This window comes from Cebidichthys violaceus, unplaced genomic scaffold, assembly GCF_023349555.1.
Source record: "Cebidichthys violaceus isolate CVI_PGR_0920_01 unplaced genomic scaffold, fCebVio1.0.p SCAF_12, whole genome shotgun sequence".
Taxonomy (NCBI): domain Eukaryota; kingdom Metazoa; phylum Chordata; class Actinopteri; order Perciformes; family Stichaeidae; genus Cebidichthys; species Cebidichthys violaceus.
In genome coordinates, this window is record NW_027176285.1 from 12,474,178 (window position 1) to 12,494,007 (window position 19,830).

At 41.5% G+C, this 19,830-nt stretch overlaps 1 protein-coding gene across 1 annotated transcript in view; it reads right to left on the minus strand.

The window, feature by feature from the left end:
- Positions 1-586: 586 nt before the first annotated feature.
- Positions 587-19,830, minus strand: part of zswim6 (zinc finger, SWIM-type containing 6) — a 40,489-nt gene continuing 21,245 nt past the window's right edge. The window contains exons 2-14 of the mRNA XM_068706460.1: positions 17,880-18,236; positions 16,605-16,753; positions 16,354-16,504; positions 14,520-14,699; positions 12,915-13,091; positions 12,653-12,799; positions 10,614-10,760; positions 9,171-9,431; positions 6,870-7,005; positions 5,288-5,445; positions 4,936-5,099; positions 4,772-4,853; positions 587-3,261 (exon numbers count right to left, since the gene is read on the minus strand). Of these exons, the coding sequence (XP_068562561.1) occupies positions 2,399-3,261; positions 4,772-4,853; positions 4,936-5,099; positions 5,288-5,445; positions 6,870-7,005; positions 9,171-9,431; positions 10,614-10,760; positions 12,653-12,799; positions 12,915-13,091; positions 14,520-14,699; positions 16,354-16,504; positions 16,605-16,753; positions 17,880-18,236 (2,972 nt within the window). The 3' untranslated portion in view covers positions 587-2,398. The remainder of the gene's footprint in view (positions 3,262-4,771; positions 4,854-4,935; positions 5,100-5,287; positions 5,446-6,869; positions 7,006-9,170; positions 9,432-10,613; positions 10,761-12,652; positions 12,800-12,914; positions 13,092-14,519; positions 14,700-16,353; positions 16,505-16,604; positions 16,754-17,879; positions 18,237-19,830) is intronic.

The following is a 19,830-nucleotide window of genomic DNA, read 5'->3' on the forward strand; positions in this document are numbered from 1 at the left end:
AATGTTTACTACAACTTTTTGTTTTGCTTTCCATATCACATTCTTAAAATACGGTTCCTATACCGAGAGACAAACCTGGGCCACCTGTGTGAAAACCAGGAATCCTGACCGCTACACCATTTGGACATTTTTAAAAGTTTTCTTCTTACTATACTATACTATGACTTTTTTTCAACAAACAATACTAGGACTTTTAGACTTTTTTCAACATTCTATGACTTTTTTTATTTTTTGACATTCTATACTATGACTTTTTCATTTTTCGACATACTATACTATACTATACTATACATTTTTCGGCATACAATACTAGGACTTTCTTCAATATGCAATACTATGTTTTTTTTTTTACTTATTTCGACATGCTATACTATGCCTTTTTTCATATTTTTTGACATACTGTGACTTTTTTCAACTTACTATACTATGATTTTTTTTTTTCCGACATACCATGCTATGAATTTTTAATTTCTTTTTTTCCAACATACTATACTAAGACCATTTGGACGTAGTATACTATTGCTTTGTATGACTTTTAATATACTATATCTTTTTTTAATATATAATTATGAACACAAAGACTTAGTCCTCTGAAAAAAAACGAATTTAATTAAAACAAAATGTTGATTCATTAACAAGTTTATAAAACAGTGATTTTAGTTACATAAATAAATCGATCAGTGTATCAAATCTTAGTTTCAACTTCATGAGCATGTTGACATGGTTGTACAATCATTTACCTAACGTAATAAATAAAATGGGAGCATATTTCCAAACAAAGAGCTACTAACAAGAGACAACACTGAAAAACAGATGAAATTGAGCTTTAAGCACAGAACACAGTTCAGTTAAAAATAATTAACGATACAAAAAAAAGGTTGTAACCAAAGTTGTATTGGCGCATGAGAAAAGTTTGGTAGTTAGAGCTCCCATTTGGTTATTTTAAAGCATTAAGACAAGGCAAGAAAGAAGGCTGTTCTTGTGTGAGAGATTCTAGAGAAAAATGTAAGAGGAGAAAAATAAAAAATGGAAAAGTCAAGACCGACATTAAAGAGCAACTTTCGTCCTGCACAGTTGGGATGTCAGAAGACATAAAACAGAATATTTGTGTGTGACTGGATCACTACAGAAGGAGACACGAAGGCAGATCTCACTTGAATATATCGCAGCTGGATTTCTTCGCTGCTTTGCCTCGACAGTCGTCTCTTTCTCTCGACTCCTACAATCCTCAATACGCTTCTCTGTTCAAGAGAATGCACACTTTGCATGTCCACTTCCTGTCTTGGTTTCTACAGTTCATTACATGTCTGCAGAGCCAAAAATGTTCTTCTGTTTGGAATTGGCCCCTGACGCAATGCAAGGCGAACGTTTTTGAAGTCCTTCTGATATGTTTTTTTTTTTGTCTGTTTCAAAAATCAAAAAGTACTGCAGCTTCAAGTATTGTGCCTTACATAGAATATTCTGTCATAAATTAGTTAACATATACATTTTTTTTTTTTCAATACTCAGACATATACTTTCATATATACAGGACAATAAAATGCTTTTGTTCTCAGCTTTTTTTTTTTCTTCTTTTCTTAGAAATCCCTGAGAATGTATGTTGACAGTTTGTTTCTGTGTTTCTGTGACAGTAAATTAAGCATACTGAATGTTTGAGACAACACTGCGAAGCCAAAAACAATCAGCCTGAAGATGAAAACAAATATCCGAACCCAGTAAAATGAATCGTGAACTTCTCTTTGTCTTCACAGATCAGATGGCAAGGACTCAGAGGGGAAAGAGTAAAGCTGGATCCTTTAAAAAGAGGTACTTGTCACTTCAGATGGATGTTTTTCTCCATTTGGTTTAAAGCCGTTCGTCTTCTTCTTTGAGGCTGTTGAACGTTAGCTGAGGGAAGTAGGAGGTGCATGGTGGACATTTTGCCACTGGACAATACAGTATAATATACTCAGTGTAAAACTCTTACTCTCTCACTTTCATACATATATAAAGGGAAACACACAAACTTCCACGAATCGACTCCTTCTGCAAACTTAATGGTTTTGTACACATCAATCACAAGCTGTTCCTTTTATGGTTTAACAGTGTTTTCTTTTTCTCCTTCAATTTCAAACTTGTCAATTTTAGGAGAAAATTGACCCTAAAACACATTTCGTATCTTATTCCCGGGACGTCCCGTTAGTCGGTGGTCCAGCTCGATGCGACTCACAATGAAAAGGAAACATTCACCGTGAATGAATGGGACTTATTCCCCCTCAGGAAATCGTGTTCATCATCACATTCGACCTCGCGGTGGCAAATCGTAGGAATAAGATTTGCATGAATGTTGTTTTAGGAGGATTTTCACTTCAAGTTAGAAAGGATGTATAAAATAAAAAGGGCTATTTGGTTCGTTGGATCAACCAAATCTTTCCCGAACGAGCATCATGAGTTTCTTCTTGCCCTTGTAAATCTGTTTCAGGTTGTCTATGAACTGCGTGAACTGGATGTGTCCGTCGTGCGCCATCAGGAACGTCTCTCTGGCTTTACTGAGGAACTCGATGAACTCGCTGTAGTGCCGCGGGCTGATGTGCGTCAGCCGCGAGTGCGTCGTGTTGATGTAGGCGCCGATCGTTGCGTCCAGCAGCTGCCTGAGCGGAGCCTTGTCCAGAGGCATCAGCTTCCCAGAGTTCCTGCGACTGTGCAGCGCCACCATGCCCGGCGTCGTCAGCGTGCACCGCCGCAATATGTCCGACAAGACGGTGGCGCACTTCACGCTCTTCACCACCAGGGGGATGACCGAGGCCAGTTCGTTCTTCCCCAGCGAGTGGCTGAGCGCACACGCCCACAGCACGTCGTTTATCGCCGGGTGCGTGTCTTGGTTGTAGCTGAGGTTCAGGTGAGTCATGGCTAACGTCGCCAGCTTGTACGCCCTCATAGGGTACCCGCGGTGCTCCATGTAGCGGGCTATCGTAAACAGCTGCGTGTAGTTCATTCCTGTGGCGGCTGCGTCCAGTACAATCTGATAGGCTGTTTCGAAGGCGATGTGGTCCTTCTCGCAGAGCGTGAGGGCCGAGAGGGCACAGTTTTGCGGGTCCTTCATGGCACACTGTAGCGCCAGGGTGCGGGCCGAGTTGGCCAGGTTCTCCTGCTGGTGGCAGTCCAGATGCAGGCGGACGATGGTGCTGTTGGACATCACGGTGCTCGCCACGACGCTGGTGGCTTCGGTCGGGGTGAAGAGGGTGAACCAGCTCTGCATGATGCTGTCCAACGCAAACACACCTGGACAGAGAAGAAAAGAAACGTTAGTTTAAGATCTTACCGATGGAAACGCTGTCGTCCCCTTTTAAAGCTCATTCTGGTGTTCCACAAGGTTCAATCATAGGAACTCCTCTTTTTCCATTTTATGTATTATGTGTTGTAAAAATAGAAAAAAGTCATAGTATAGTATGTCAGAAAAACCTCTTTAAATAGGATTCATTTGCAGTCACAAAAATCTAAAATGTCACCATGTTTCCCCTCTGAATCCTGCAGTCTAGACCAAATAAATGACATTAAAATTCTTGACTTCCGGCAAAATGAAGTGCTCTTCAAACTAAATAAATACGACAATCTTGCAGTGACCTTTTACCTTGTAATCCGATATTCTATTTCTAATTCTCTGACATTAGAAGGCTCGGCCCCACTGGCACGTTATCAATGAGTCCTTTTAAACCCGGCTCACAGAAACAGGGACTCCTTGTCGCTCCCAAACATTCACAAGAAATCCTCTGGGAGGGGTTTCCCCCCCCCCGACAGAGCTCCGTCCCTTTGGGCACAACTTCCTGTCCACTTCAGGGAAATACAGCCGCTGGGTTTCAGTATTCAAGTCCCAACAAGAGGTCTACTTAATCAGCCCAAAGCCCACAATCTTCTATAATTACTACCCTGCCAGTCATTCCTGCCCTCCAAAATCCCCATCTGACACAGATTTACAGGGTTGTTTTTATTGACTCGATCCAAATAAACTAACTATATTTACTTTAGGACATTTTTTCTGGTACTTGTATAAAGTAGCATTAATTGGAAATACATCACTGCATTTATTTTACAGCTGCATGTTGTAGTTCTACAAAGTTTTAACGTAAAAAACAATTTATAAAATTAAGTTCAACATGTGTTTATCAAAAATTATCCCATTTATATGACATGCTATACTATGACATGATTTCAAATTCATATGTTCTATTCATGATATACTTGTATGATTGTTTTATTTATGTGTGTATTCACAGTCAGGATTGCTACCTCATTTCATTGTTCTACTATTGATCTTTAATGACATTTGTTATGACTTTAATGGAGTAATCTCACATCTTCTTTCTAACGTATTGGATCTGATCACTTCTTTCACCTTTGCCAAAAACCAAAGCAGCTAAATTGTGATGCTACAAGTTAAATATTTGTTTACATGCTCGGCTAACTAGCTCACTTTGTTACCTACAGTAGCTTTTCTTTTAAAGCCAAACAGCATAAAATGATGCGACTACATCACTAAAAGCCTTTTCCTATAGTTAGCATCCAAACAGGGTTAAAGGCAGCTACATTGTCATGTATAACCCTTAATTATAACACCAGGGCTCTAGAATGAATAGTCCTACGATGCAATAAAAGGACAACATTGTTCATTTCATGCTTGCAGAAAGGAGAGGCTGCTTTTGTTTGGTTTTTTTCAGTGTGAAATCAAAGACCACCTGCTTCAAAAATAGCAAAGTTTTAAGGTTAATTAACTTTCATGGAAACACAAACTCACCAGCTTCAGTAGCACAGGTGACCAGCCATCGCACCATCTCTCTCCTCCTCCAGTTCAAGGTAGACAGCGTCATCCTCATCACCTGTGAGAAGCGAGAGATTAGCTCTGAACCGGCTTTATAATAATTCTGTTTCCCTGTTTGTTTGTTTGTGTGTTGTTTTTACCTGAAGACCCAGCTCCAGGGACACTTTGAGCAGCGTGATGTCCGGCAGGCTGTCCATGAGAGTGGCGATTTTGAAGGCGTCTTGGGCCAGTTTGAAGATGTGAGACGAGGAGTGGATGTTCTTCTGGATCGACTCTAACACTGTTTCCAGTTTACGAGCGTCGCCTGGAGACAACAAACAAACACACAAGCACAGTCATCGTCAGTCTAGGCTTTAAATTCATCTTTTCCTCTTAATATTTATATCTGATACTGTTCATGTCCACACAAATCAATCTCAATATCTGCAATTTGTGTGTGTGTGTGTGTGTGTGTGTGTGTGTGTGTGTGTGTGTGTGTGTGTGTGTGTGTACCTTTAGCAGCAGTGAGCATGGTGGAGGCCAGTTCACACTGTTGGGTCTCTATGTGGCTGAGGGTGAACCAGCGGGGGAGGCGGTTGGGCACCACGGACACGATGTGGTGAGGCCGAGACAAGTCGCCGGAGGGGGACGTGGACTCCAGGACCGGCAACCTGAGCACGGAGGAAATAAAAGAAATAGTTCTTTATTAGACGTTACTTTTATAGAATCAATCAATAGTTTTCCTCCGGCCGTGAACACGGAGAACCGGTTTAAAAATAAGTCCTCTAACCCCCCAAAAAACACTCTCCTGTTAGATCCTCTTATAGCTGCTGAGACCACGTCTCTGTAGTCTGGAATTTTTTATATATATATATATATATATATATATATATATATATATATATATATATATATATATATATATATATATATATATATATATAGATTTACATATCATAAAACTCAAAGGGGTTTAATTTGGCCGAGATGACATAAAGTTCTCGTAACACCCGTGGCGGTCGGGGAGGAAACTAACAGCTTGTATTTATTATTCACACATTTTTATATAAAACTGGTTTTCAGCAGCGTTAAATAATTCAGTGAATATTCCAGTAAAAAAGGAGGTGTTGTCATTAAACAGTGTTCGAGATAGATCCTAAATCTAGATCTCTGGATCCACACACAAACCAAAAGAGACAGCGGAGTTACATTTCTTGTCCGATGCGGAGCAGAAACTCACTGAACACTTTATTTCTGTTCCTCCTCATCGGTTAGGAGGACTTCCACACGAAGCGGGACACAGTTTAAAATACATATTTTTGGGGCGTTTTTCTTTCCCAAGAAACACCTTCTCAGACTGCGTGAATATTAAATTATTATATTGGTGTTTCAGTGTGTTCGAGGAAAACTGATTGTGTGGTAGTAAAGTGAATAAGGACTTTCTGATGCCTCTAACTTTCTCATTTAAAATGTTAAATTAGCCAAATACGCAGCAGAACTGCTGTCATTAACATGCATTAATGTTGATTTTGTCCAATCACCATATGTTTTAAAAAAAAGAGGAGGAAGAAGAAGAGATTTAGCCATTTGACTGTTGTTCAGGCACTTCACTGTGAACAGAGATCTCTACTAAAAAACGTAAATTCTTTCATCACAAAACCGCTGTTTTAAAAATGACGCAGCGTCTTTTTGTTATTCAGATATCAGCTCATTTTTCGGCTTCATCTAGACATGACGGGACATTTACAGAAGGACACGAAGCCGGCGACGTTTTTGGCGAAACTTCTGTTGTTGGAACCGTTTTCATTTTGCATATTTCTACACTGAGGTAAATGCTCTTTGTACTTTAGTAAAACATCCGAGTACGTCTTCCAGCACTGTAAGAGATGAAGATCAAGATGTATTACAGTGATCACAGAAGACAACACTTGACATTCGTCTCTGTCTTCTCTCTGCACGTTTTAGCCTTTGTGTTAATCTGACGTCTTTAGATTGATGACGGTGTTTAATCAGACGTGAGACCATCAGATTATCTCGACGGCGTCCTGAACGTAGGCAGACAGAAGCTTTATAGAGAGGACGCGTTTCTACTCACCGCATGGCCCTCAGTGCAATTTTGTACGCCAGTTCGGCGTCATGAGGTAGCAGGGAGGTGAAGAGATACTTGGCAAAGGTGTGCATGGGGACGCTTTCTCTGTAGAGCAACTCCCCGAGACCGCTGTAGGGACCAGCTGGAAGAAACAAGGACAGGAAACGGTTAACAGAGGAGTCAGAGCTCCCGTACACGACCGGACGGTGAACTCGTGCGTTGGATTATTTCCCCGGCTGATTTAAAACAGTTTAACAAAGTGATCGTCACCCTGATACTCTGAGTCAGTCAAACCACCACAAACGTTCTGAGACTTCCTGAAACATCATGTGAGGACGACGTAAAAAGAGAAATTCCGAGAATCGGATGAGTTTATTAAGGGTCGACGGCTTCTAGGAAAAGATATCAAGACGGATCTACTTTACTTCTCTATGGGGGGAGGAAATACATGACTTTCATTACTGCTTTCCTTTAAGATAATAACTCAATTGTAGATTAAAACAGTTGTTTGATCTCAAAAAATGACAATATTTTCAAGGATAGGGATTAATCTACCTTTTTTATCTTTATTTGAAAATAAATGTGTTAGTCCGTCTCTAAATACTAAAGAGAGACGTATTGGTTCTTTCTGAGGACGTAGATCTTTAAAAAAGGGTCACAAATATAGTTTAGAGTTTCATCATAAAAAAAAGCTCAATAATCTCCTAAAACAGCTGATCACTGTAGTTTTTATTAGCTGTTACTAAAACAGGAGGAAATACTGCATTTATTGGGGGCGTAGGAAAAGTGAGAGGTGATACGCAGCTGAAATATACGCAACTATTTGAAGGTTTTGATGCATTACTCTGAGATAAAGTATCATTTTTCATCACAAATGTTGCACGTCATTTCAAATTTAGAAAATGTGGCGTTTAATGAAGCATCACAGGTTCAAAAGGATCAGTGTGGTGTTATTTTATATCTTTAATATTGTCAACAAATCCCATTAAAAAGGACCAACGATGTGGAATTACGTCTCTAAAAAAATCCCCTCACAAATATATAGTTTCATTTTTTCATTGAAGCCTAATTTCCTAAAACAAAACCTGGAGGAGATGGTGCATTTGTAGGGGACTATTTTCAGCGGCGGATTAATCCACATTTGGTGCTTTAGTGAGTATTAATACAACGTGTGCTGATGGTGATGGAGGATCATCAGTGAGGCTCATCGATGTGTGTTAATGGAGCTCTACGGCTCACAGGAAGAACAGATATCAGATTATTGATACTTTAAGGGATCAGTTCGTTGTTGATTTTGATCTTTTCCTCAGAGTTGTTGACAATAAGATGATGAAACTTCCTGTGTGCCTCCACTTTATATAAAGTCACAATGTGGGAGGGTGAGCGGCTCAATCATTAGTGGGTTTGGAGTGAAGAAGGCCTTGAACCACATCTCTCTCTCTCTCTCTCTCTCTCTCTCTCTCACTCACTCACTCTCACTCTCACTCTCACTCTCACTCACACACACACACACACACACACACACACACACACACACAACGTCCTCAAACAGACAATGCAAACAATACACTGACTCGTGAATACAGAAGTACAAAGTGTAAAAGTACACAGAGTTGACACAACGGACAATAAAAGCACAAAGAGCTGCTTGTAGTTCAGGGTGTGTAGATGATGTGTGTAGATGATGTGTGGACATAATGTGCGTCGCTCCTGCGTTTGGAATTTAAAGGAACAGTTCGACATTTGGGGAAACACACCGTTAAGATGAGAACATCAACAGAACTGACAGCTAGCTTAGCTTAGCATAAAGACTGGAAACAGGGGGAAACAGCTAGCATGGCTCCGTCCAAAGGTAATAAAATGTTTTATAAAATTAAACATAGGATTAATTTGTGCCGTCTCTAGCTTCATATTTAGCAAACAAACATGAGAGTGGTGTCAATCGTCTGATTTAACTCAAGAAAGTGAATAAACACATTTCCCAAAAAGCCAAAGTATTCCTATAAATGTTAGCGGCCTGCTAACACGCCAAACTAAGATGCTGACCATGGTAAATATTGCACTAGCGTGTTAGCATTTAGCACACATGTGCAGCATTTTTGCTTCAGTTAAGAAGGATCGCAGCAAAGAATTATTTTCAATATTGATTGTTTGGTTTACAAAATGTCCAGAAATGATGGAAAAAAACAAAAACCGCAGAATGTTCAGATGTGTCATGTTGTCTGACCAACAGTGCAAAACCCAAATATATTGAATTTAACACATTGAGAAGAAGAAAAAGCAGCTCTATATCTGACGTTGACTCACCCTCGAGCAGGAAACCGGCTTGTTTCCTGAAGATCTTCACCAGCGCGTCGTCCGAGTCGACCTCCTGCAGCTTGGCCAGTAGCTGCTCCTCGTTGCGACACACTTTCTCCTGAGCGTACAGGCCGTCCGGCATCACCCTCTGCTGGCCTAAGCCAATCAGAGCCGTCTCCACAGCCAGCGACACGAACGAGTCGCCCTCCTCCAGGAAACGCTGAGCCGGCAAAACGGGATGCTCCGTCCTCCTACACGAACCTGATGAGCCTGAGGGGGGGAGGGGAGGGTGAGAGATGACTTAGAGAGGAGGGGGGAGTGACGATGTTCCCTTTGGCCTGAGCAGAGTATTGATAAACATATTGATCTATTTGTTCCTTCTGCTGTTCTTTTTCTGAGGGTGTATCCTCCTAAGGACGGGAATCATGTGTTTTAATGGCTTTATGATGTCTTGGCCGACGTCACTGTTCATCCCAGGAAGGTCAACGGTCCCCAATGAATACACATATATAAATAAATATATATATATATATATATATATCCTGGAAGTCCTAGTTGCAAACTTTCACGACGAGAGAAACAAACTGAAACCAGAACAACCTCTCTGGTCCTCTCCGGCTGCAGTTTGTTGAAATCCGTCTCTCCTTCTGCATAATTAATGCGTTTTAATTGGAGTGTTTTTCCTGCTGCATTTCTTATTCATGAGCTGTTATTGGAGGATGACTGCGGGCCAATCAGCACGTCTTGTGTCATCGCCGCTGATTGCAACCCGGCGGCCTGCAGCTCCGATGAGGAAGACGCAATCACTGCAGTCGTGTGCGTTTGTGTACTTTATCGAAGGACTCGAGTACCGTGCTTTAGGGCAGTTTTGGGGTACTTTACTTGAGTGTTTTCATTTTCTGCCACACAACATCTCAGAGGGAAATATTGTACTTTTGAGAGCAAATAGATTCAGACATTAAAAACACATTGTTGAAAAATGAATCCAGTGGTTCCCGAACTTTTTGTCTTGTGAACTCTTATATAAAAAAAAATTGCCAGAAAGAAAGAATTTTTAAATATTTTTTCGATGCCTTAAGGTGAAATTATCCAATAATTCACAAAAAAAAAATAAAAAAATCTCAAATTAACAGATTAAAGAAAAGTCCGAAAAACTTCTTCTCCTCTCCCATTAATCCTCTCAGGACCCCTCAGATTCAAATGGCGACCCTTCAGAAGGGCCCGACCCCTATGTTGGGAACTTAACAGTAACATGCTGCTCATCAACAATCTAAAAAAAATGTCCCACAAAATCAGATCTCAGTCTCTTTTTGTACCTTTTTCTTGATAATACTTCTAAATGAATCACTTTCATTTGTAATAAAGTACTTTTACATTGTTGTCCTGGTACTTTTACTTTGATAAAAAAGGGATCGGAGTACTTCCTCCAGCTGCGTGTATTTGTATATGTACCTGAGAAGTCGAGCCGAGCGGCGGCTCCGTCCTCGCCGCCCCGTCCCGTCTCCATCAGGGTGCTGAACAGGGTCCCGATGGGGTCCAGAGGGTGGCCCACCCAGCCCTCCAGGTTGGTGACCGACGTCACGCCTTTATGGAGCAGCTCTGTAACAACAAACACAACACTATTGATTCATATTTATAATCAATGCTTTGGAGTCAAACTAATTGAATTTAAAACAAAGTGCAATTTAATACCCGATTCCCTGTCATACTGGTAATTATTATAAGAATTATTTATTAAGTACAAACATTTATTGATATATTCATCAGGACTTCCCAGCTGTAAATAACAATATTATTATCAGTAATATAATTAAGTCAATTAACATGAACGGGACCCAGATAAGTGGCAGAAAATGAATGGCTGGATAAACCAATTAAAAGATACTAAAATTGAATTAATTCCTCCCGACAGTCGACAAACACACCAAAAAAAAAATGTATGACTGTTTCTTGACGAGCAGAAAATAAATGATAATGTAGAGAATTCAACGCTTTATAAGACTTCAGTTACACCAAAACACTGAGGAAAGAGAAAAGAAAGAACGTAAACATATTTTAAAAGACAGATAATCGTACAGAAATGACCAATGAACGTGTAAATTTATATTTGTGGTATTTTAAAGCATGTCTGCAATATCTCTGAATGTTTTTCTTTTAGCACATTATGATTTATTTGTTATTATTTGTGTCTTTGCTCCCTAAAAACAACATTCATCTTTAGGGAGCCTCATTTAGACGTAAGGAGCCTCATATAGACGTAAGGAGACTCATTTAAGGAGCCTCATTTAAGGAGCCTCATTTAAGGAGCCTCATTTAAGGAGCCTCATTTAGACGTAAGGAGCCTCATTTAAGGAGCCTCATTTAGACGTAAGGAGCCTCATTTAAGGAGCCTCATTTAGACGTAAGGAGCCTCGTTTGGATGTAAGGAGCCGCGTTTAGATGTAAGGAGCCTCGTATAGACGTAAGGAGCCTCATTTAAGGAGCCTCATTTAGACGTAAGGAGCCTCATTTAGACGTAAGGAGCCGCGTATAGACGTAAGGAGCCTCGTATAGACGTAAGGAGTCTCGTATAGACGTAAGGAGCCTCGTATAGACGCAAGGAGCCTCGTATAGACGCAAGCAGCCTCGTATAGACGCAAGGGTCCTCGTATAGACGTAAGGAGCCTCGTATAGACGTAAGGAGCCTCGTATAGACGTAAGGAGTCTCGTATAGACGTAAGGAGCCTCGTATAGACGTAAAGAGTCTCGTATAGACGTAAAGAGTCTCGTATAGACGTAAAGAGTCTCGTATAGACGTAAAGAGTCTCGTATAGACGTAAGGAGCCTCGTTTAGACGTAAGGAGCCTCGTATAGACGTAAAGAGTCTCGTATAGACGTAAGGAGCCTCGTATAGACGTAAGGAGCCTCGTATAGACGTAAGGAGTCTCGTATAGACGTAAGGAGCCTCGTATAGACGCAAGGAGCCTCGTATAGACGCAAGGAGCCTCGTATAGACGTAAAGAGTCTCGTATAGACGTAAAGAGTCTCGTATAGACGTAAGGAGCCTCGTTTAGACGTAAGGAGCCTCGTATAGACGTAAAGAGTCTCGTATAGACGTAAGGAGCCTCGTATAGACGTAAGGAGCCTCGTATAGACGTAAGGAGTCTCGTATAGACGTAAGGAGCCTCGTATAGACGCAAGGAGCCTCGTATAGACGCAAGCAGCCTCGTATAGACGCAAGGGTCCTCGTATAGACGTAAGGAGCCTCGTATAGACGTAAGGAGTCTCGTATAGACGTAAGGAGTCTCGTATAGACGTAAGGAGCCTCGTATAGACGTAAGGAGCCTCGTATAGACGTAAGGAGCCTCGTATAGACGTAAAGAGTCTCGTATAGACGTAAGGAGCCTCGTATAGACGTAAGGATCATTCATATAGATGTAAGGATCATTCATATAGACGTAAGGATCATTCATATAGACGTAAAAATAAATGTGACTGAGGTAGAAATGGACCTTTTTTGTGCATGCGGAAGAACTCCATCTGTTTCTGCTGCTGCCTCCTCAGTGTGTTCACGATGGAGATGGCAAGCCGAAGCGCCTCCTTCGGGTAACCGTGTGACCGCAAAGCGTCCACTCGGGCGCACGCTGTCGGGACGTGTTCTGAAGAGGAGGAAGAGGAAGGAGGAGAAGAAGAAGAAGAAGAGATGTTTAGATGTCAACCTCTCATTAATTAAACTCCCTCTAGTCTACACCAGGTATGTGCCGGTTCTCTCACCGTGCCACAGCGGCCACCCTCGGCCGTCGAACAGGGAGCTGCTGAGGTTCTCGTGGCAGCAGTAGTTGGTGTAGTGGTCCTCCGTGATGATGTGCTGCAGGTGGGGGTCCTGCCAGTGCAGGTCGCAGGCCTCGATCGCCCGCGTGAACACCGTCCGGTGAGGCCGAGTGAGCGAGTCTGTGAGACACGAAACACACATCGGGTTATTAACACGGGCAAAGATGCTGAGTCAGGAGAAAGGGATGCTGGGATGTTTGTGACTGATTGCTCATAACTCAGTCAAACATGAACACACAGATATGATACATAGATATGAATCTCACACTTTCCAACAATATCAATACCTCCAACATCCATCACAAATAAATGTCTATAAATCCGCTCAGAAAAAAAGACACTTCTTATAGCTCCAGAACTTCCCTGAGAATCATCATGTTTTTAAGATTTCTTCAGTATCAAAGTAATCCAGTGATAGTTGTCCGTACATCAGCGGGTGCTTTGCCAACAGGAACTGCTGATTCGGCGTATTTTTAATGGTGCCAAAATGTAAACAAATGTAGGCTCAAATTGTAGCCTGCAGTGTAACTCACATATAACATTATACGTTCTGTTGAAGCTCTGAAAAGCTTAAATAAAAGCAAGACAAAGAATTATAATATATCTCTATATTTTCATATAGAGATATATATTCAGGCCCACAGTGTCAGACCGCTGTAGCAGGATAAAATAAATAAATGTCGATAACGCATCAAAACCAGGAGCCATTACAGACAAAACGGCAGCAGTAATAACAGCGCCTGTCTTCTCACTGGAAACATTTTTATTACCTCCTGATAGAAACACTCGTCTGTGTTTTCTGCTGCAGGACCTCAACTGTGTTATTAGGCTCATTCTATTAGACACAGGGAAAAAGTAATAAGGCTCAAAGGCACTAAGGATGGGAGGAGGGAGAGTAGATTAAAAGAGAGGGGGGGACAGAAGACTTAACAGTGTTAATACAGATGAGGAGGAGAAAGAGAAAGAAGATGATGAGAAGGAGGTGCTGCAGGAGAGAAGAGGAATAAACCTTCAGATGTAACACAGGAGAGGATTTGTGAATATATTAATATATTTTAGTGCTGGGCAACGATTTAAATTTTTAAATCGCGATTAATCGCAGTGATGCGCAAAGTTCAATAATGAATTCGAAAGTACTGTATTGCGCACTTTTATTTTGAAAGTACTGCTATATAAACAAAAGTACAATAACATTTGGTTTGAAACACTTTAAACAAATCAGGTTCTTTTTAACAGCAGTACTCCTTTACACAGTAGCGGTTATATTTCTTCACTATCTGTGCTCAGTTACTGACTTTATTTAAACGTTCCACTGCTGTGCAACATGAATAAAATGTTCCGCGCACGTTTCATCAAAATGTCTGTCTTCTGTTTTCATGACAGTCAGAGCATGTGAACGCAGCTCCCACTGTTCATCAATATAATGCACCGTAACTCCGAGGTGATGACGGTTACCCGGCGATGTCCGGTAGTCTCCGGTGAGAGCGACATATAAAATATATACAAATATATTATAAATATATATATAAATAAATATAAAGGACTCACCTGGGTTACCTGGAGGACCTTGAGGCAGAGCGTTGGTCAGATTGGTCAGCTCGTTGCCATGGTTCCCGTCCTCTAAGGGACAAACGTCCACACCGTTCCACCGGCGGAGCTGACGGAGCCAGAAGCCCTTCTGCTCGGGTTTATAGTGAGGATTGAGCACGATGCACATCCACAGGGCTCCTGCACACACATTTTTAGGTGGGAAACTGGTTACTATTTAGATTACCAGAGATATTTTTAAGGGTTAACAATGATGTCATTACTTTGTAAACGTGGTTAGACATGTTTTAAATACCTGTTGATAGATTTTTAAATTAGGTCTGACAGGAAGATTATTTTAATATCAATTCATTTGCTAAATATAGTCTATAGAATGTAAGAAAACAAAGAAAATCTCTGTAATTATTCTGTAAGTATTTCTTAATTTCAAGGCGGCGTCTTTAAAGGTCTTATTTAAAAAATAAAATAAAGTCCAGAACCCCTAATTAGTTAGTTTATAATGATGTAAAACCGAGCAGTCAGTCGTCCCTTTGAAGAAGCTGGAACCACAGAATACTAAATAAATAAATCTGTGAAACAATAAATCAAACGTAAGACCATCTGCATTGTTGATTAAAGACGTGAAGACACTGGATACCAGTTAGAGAAGGAACTCACACACAAAGAGGAAGAAGACGGGGAACAATGGGAACCGTTAAAGGATAAATAGCAGATGACAGATGACAAAATGAAACGGGAGAAGAAAAGAAAGGAAGTGAAGTGAGAAAAAAAATTAAAAATAGGGAGGACAGCGGAGGAGAGGGGGGAGTGAATGCAGGAGGGAGGCTGAGGATGGGGGGAGGGGACAGGAGAGGAGGGGACAGGAGAGGAGAGTAGAGTAGAGGAGAGAGGCTTTATCCTCTGTCTCTTTGTTACGGCTGCTTCAAGGACAACAACGACGAGGGAAAACGGAGCGCTGAGAGAAAATTATGTCAGATGTGAAGAGTGACGAAACGCAACGCAAAGCAAGAAGAGTGTGTGTGTGTGTGTGTGTGTGTGTGTGTGTGTGTGTGTGTGTGTGTGTGTGTGTGTGTGTGTGTGTGTGGGGGGGGGGGGGGGGTTGACTTTTACATGTTGCATCACAGTTTTGGTTGTGAGCGACGCTCAACTTCTATTTTCATGATCGATTTCCATCAAAGGCAAATAAGCTAAAGTCAAATCGTTCAGCTTTTTTATCTTGAACCTGCAACAGAGAGCGAAGGCATTTCTGCAGTTGCGATCATAAATCTATATGTTTATTTTTTTATGTTTATCTTTTCTGGTCTTTTATGCAACAAAGATGTGAGGTCAACTATTTCCCCCCAGTTCAAATGTTTTGTCCGGCCAACAATTCAAACCCATTGATATAAAACAGAGGAAAAGCCAAAAATCTTCACATTAGAGAAAATTATCCATTTTTTTTTGCCATTTTTACTTAAGAAGGTTACTGAAATAAAATGGACAAACATAAAATACAAGTACCTAGAAACTGTTCTTTAACGCACGCTAGCGGCCTCTCAATGAAAACAGAACTAAAATCGAAAAGAAGTTAATGAGTTAAAAACCACCAAGATTTAGAATGTGAATCTTAAAACTGGATATGAAGTCAAAGAGGACATAACGCAACTGACAGGCGACCGAATGAAACGCACCTCGATTAAAATGGCAGATCTTGTCATTTTCAGACATTTTATGCAGAAAGATTGACATATTAAACTGGTTGAAGGCACAAAATATGTTGCTGTGTGCGTGTGTGCGTGTGTGCGTGTGTGCGTGTGTGTGTGTGTGTGTGTGTGTGTGTGTGTGTGTGTGTTACCTAGTTCGTCCCACAGCTGCCTGTACTTGTCGGTCATGGTGGTTCCCTGTTGCCTCCACAGTGCCAGTCTGGGGTCGCCCATGAACTGCTCTGTGATCAGCGTCAACATGCGAGCTCCGTTGGAGTCCCTCATCTTCAGCATCTCCCTCACCTGCAGAGACGTTTTGGGGTTGCATTGTGGGTAACTGTAGCACGATGACTGCGTGTGTGTGTGTGTGTGTGTGTGTGTGTGTGTGGAGTGACTCTGTTACCTTGCTGAACAGTAAGTTGAGCTGCTTCCCCGAGCCGTGGTACCCGCCCTGGGAGAGGAAGAGCTTGACCTGCTCCTGAACCTGCTCCTCGTCCAGATGCCAGCAGTTATCATCGTCCACGCTGGCGCCCGCCGTCGGATCTGGAGCTCCTGCTCAAAGGAAACCACCAGTCACTTAGACATCAACACTCACATTAATTTATCAGTTTACTACATGCAGTGGCGGAAGAAGCACGCTGATCTTGAAAAGTAGAAAAACTCACTTACTTAAAGTCCTGCATTCAAAAGTACCTAAAAGTACTCATTGTGCACAACTAAATAATTGGATTGTAATTATTATTGATGCATTAATGTGTTCATCACTTAATATATTGCTGGGTAGCTTGATAACTAACAATAAAGTCTTAATCTATGTTAATATATCATAGATTATTTGATTATATTTTGAATTAATAAACAGAATCTGCCAATTTACTAGTAAAGAAAAAAAAAAGTTGTCAAATAATTGCAGTGCAGTAGAAGTCTAAAGCAGCAGAACATGTAAATACTCCAGTACAAGTACCTCCAATCTGGACCTAAGCACTAAAAGATTGTTGTATAAATGCAGTGAACAGTGACGGTCTGTTCACGGAGGAGCAGACATGAAAACGCCTCGTCAGCACATAGCTCACCGTCTGCATGAATGCAGTACTGGTTACCATTAAACACAGATCAACACCATAAACGTCTGCAACAGTAACCAGCCTGCAACACTTAAATATCACCAAACAGAGTAGGTTCTACAGGTTCTCTGTTTAAAGTGGACATAAAAGTACTAAAAGACAATCTAACTGCAATCAAAATAGTTTGAAGAGTTCACTGTTCCAATAATCAATGAATCTTTGCAGCTCCAGCCATAAAACTCAAATTATGCCACAGTATACAACAACGTCGCACAACAAGCATAATGAATATGTAAACAGAACTGTGATGTTCTACATACAGGGTTTCTTAATGTTTCTGTGCAACAGCAACACATAACAAGTCGCCTCAAAACTTTCCCCCACTTCATGCATATGAGTCATCAATTAAGTGTGTGTGTGTGTGTGCGTGTCCTCCCTAAACAGCTTGTTTCCCCCCCCCCACAGTCGTCTCCGAGGACGTCAGCCTCCAGCTGGACCTCCACCTGAGCGAGATGGAGGAAATCTAACACAAGTACCTGCTCTTTGCTCGTTGGCGTCTGTACTTCCACGCATGTTTAAATCACAGAACAAGCACCATTATTGAGTCCGCTCACCGTGGACCTGGTTGATCTCAGAGTTCTGCGACAGGATTTCGTCGGCCAGCTTCTGTGCCGTCGGCAGCACCTCGGTGTGGTGCACCGTGATCAGGTACTGAACGAACTTCTGCAGCTGATCCCTGTTCATCTGGAAAAGAGTCTCCGAGATGGGCAGGCGCAGTTTGACCTGCTCGGGCTTCCGTACTCGGTACAGCGACAGCGCCACCACGTGGGCGCAGTAGAAGATGTCCTTGTTGCCGCAGCCGCACGTCACCGCGGTGATTTTGCAGCGGTCGAAACTAACGCTGACGTTGCAGACGAGCTCGGGCTCCGAGGACGTGGCCGGTTCCCTCACTGTGCCGCTGAGGTGAAACCCTGCAGAGAAACAGAGGGAATATTCACTGTTAACCATCTGAAGGTAATGAGTCAGTTCATTGGGTAGCTTCTGTACAAAATAAAACAAAAACTCTCAATTTAAAAAAAAATCTTTTAGCCGACATTTTACTTTTTATGACGATATGACTGAATTTATAGTCACATCTTTGCCAAAATTAGCCATCGTTAGCCAATCGGCTAATTTTATACTGTTGTCCCTCAGACCTGATGTTAAATAAATGTTAAATTGGCCAAAAAACAACAAATACAACATATACAACTACAAAAGGAGAAAGCTAAATATGAACAGCTGACCAGTATGAAAGGCTTAGATGAGTATAAGGCAACATCATGCAGAGCGGGACGTGTAAAATGCAGGCAATTAATACAAAACAATGTTAAGCAGACAATCAGCACAATCTGTTCAAACGTGACAACATAAAATCACGTCACATTACAGAAGACGGGTGAAACCAGAAGCTCACAAACACAAACAAAAAGCCGAGCAAACGAGAGCAGATATGCAGTATTCTCGCTCTTTTAGCTCCGTTTTTGGTCTCCACCACCAAATCCTGAGGGAGATATCTGTCTCTTTAGCTGCCGAATGCTCCACGGCGTTCACCAGCTAAACGCTGAAAACGGCGCTATGAGATCAGCAAGAGTTAACCAAAACCCAAACAAGAAAGACACTAAAACGCTCCGTAAAGCTCCCGTCTACAAACAAACGTCATGTGATCCACCGTTCATATAGTAAAATATTACTTTAAAGTTGTAGTTCCTGGTATCTAGAGCCAGTGTTTGGTTTGTCCTTTCTGGGCTACTGTAGAAACATGAAAAGGACCTGCTCCTTCCAAAAAAAACTATTTTCAGATGATTCAACAAGACACTTTACAAACCTGTTATATTCCATTTCTACCAAGAGATCGCCTAAATGCGACACACTGTTCCTTTAAATGCCAAAAAGAAAAGAACACTTTAACTACTTTTCTACCGTTGCATCTGTTTCTGATTGATTCTGTGCAGAAAAACATCAAACCAGATACTCCCGATCAAAGCGGCTCAACCTGACTTTGATCCGGTGAAAGACGTAAAAAAAGAAGCAGAGACGAGATTTAAGAGAAAGACCGATGAGTGAAAGCACACAGAGAGGCGAGACTAAAGCTCCACCAAATATTCTCATTTCCTTTTTCATTTCCCTTCCACAACACCTCCAGTGCTTTCCCTAACCCCCGAGGACCGACGGGATCATTTCACCACGAGGCGGAGAGAGACCCGCTTCAGTCCAGTGAACCCCTCACAAGATGAAACCCATCGGTGCGGTGGAATGTAAACAAAGACGGAGGAGCACTTTTCAATGTGGATTTGACCGTAAACTCGCTTCTTGAAGTCGGATTTCTTGAAGCTCGGGTATGCGAGTCTCTGACAGTAAAATAAACGACGATGAGGATCATTTTCCATTTCAACAGAAACCCACGACTAACTAACACAGTAGCTCCACGTCGGCGCTACGGTATAGTGTCAAACCAGACGGCAAACTGTACGAGCAAAATACTTCTGTAGTGACGAGAAGTAGACAATCTATGTGAGTACACGT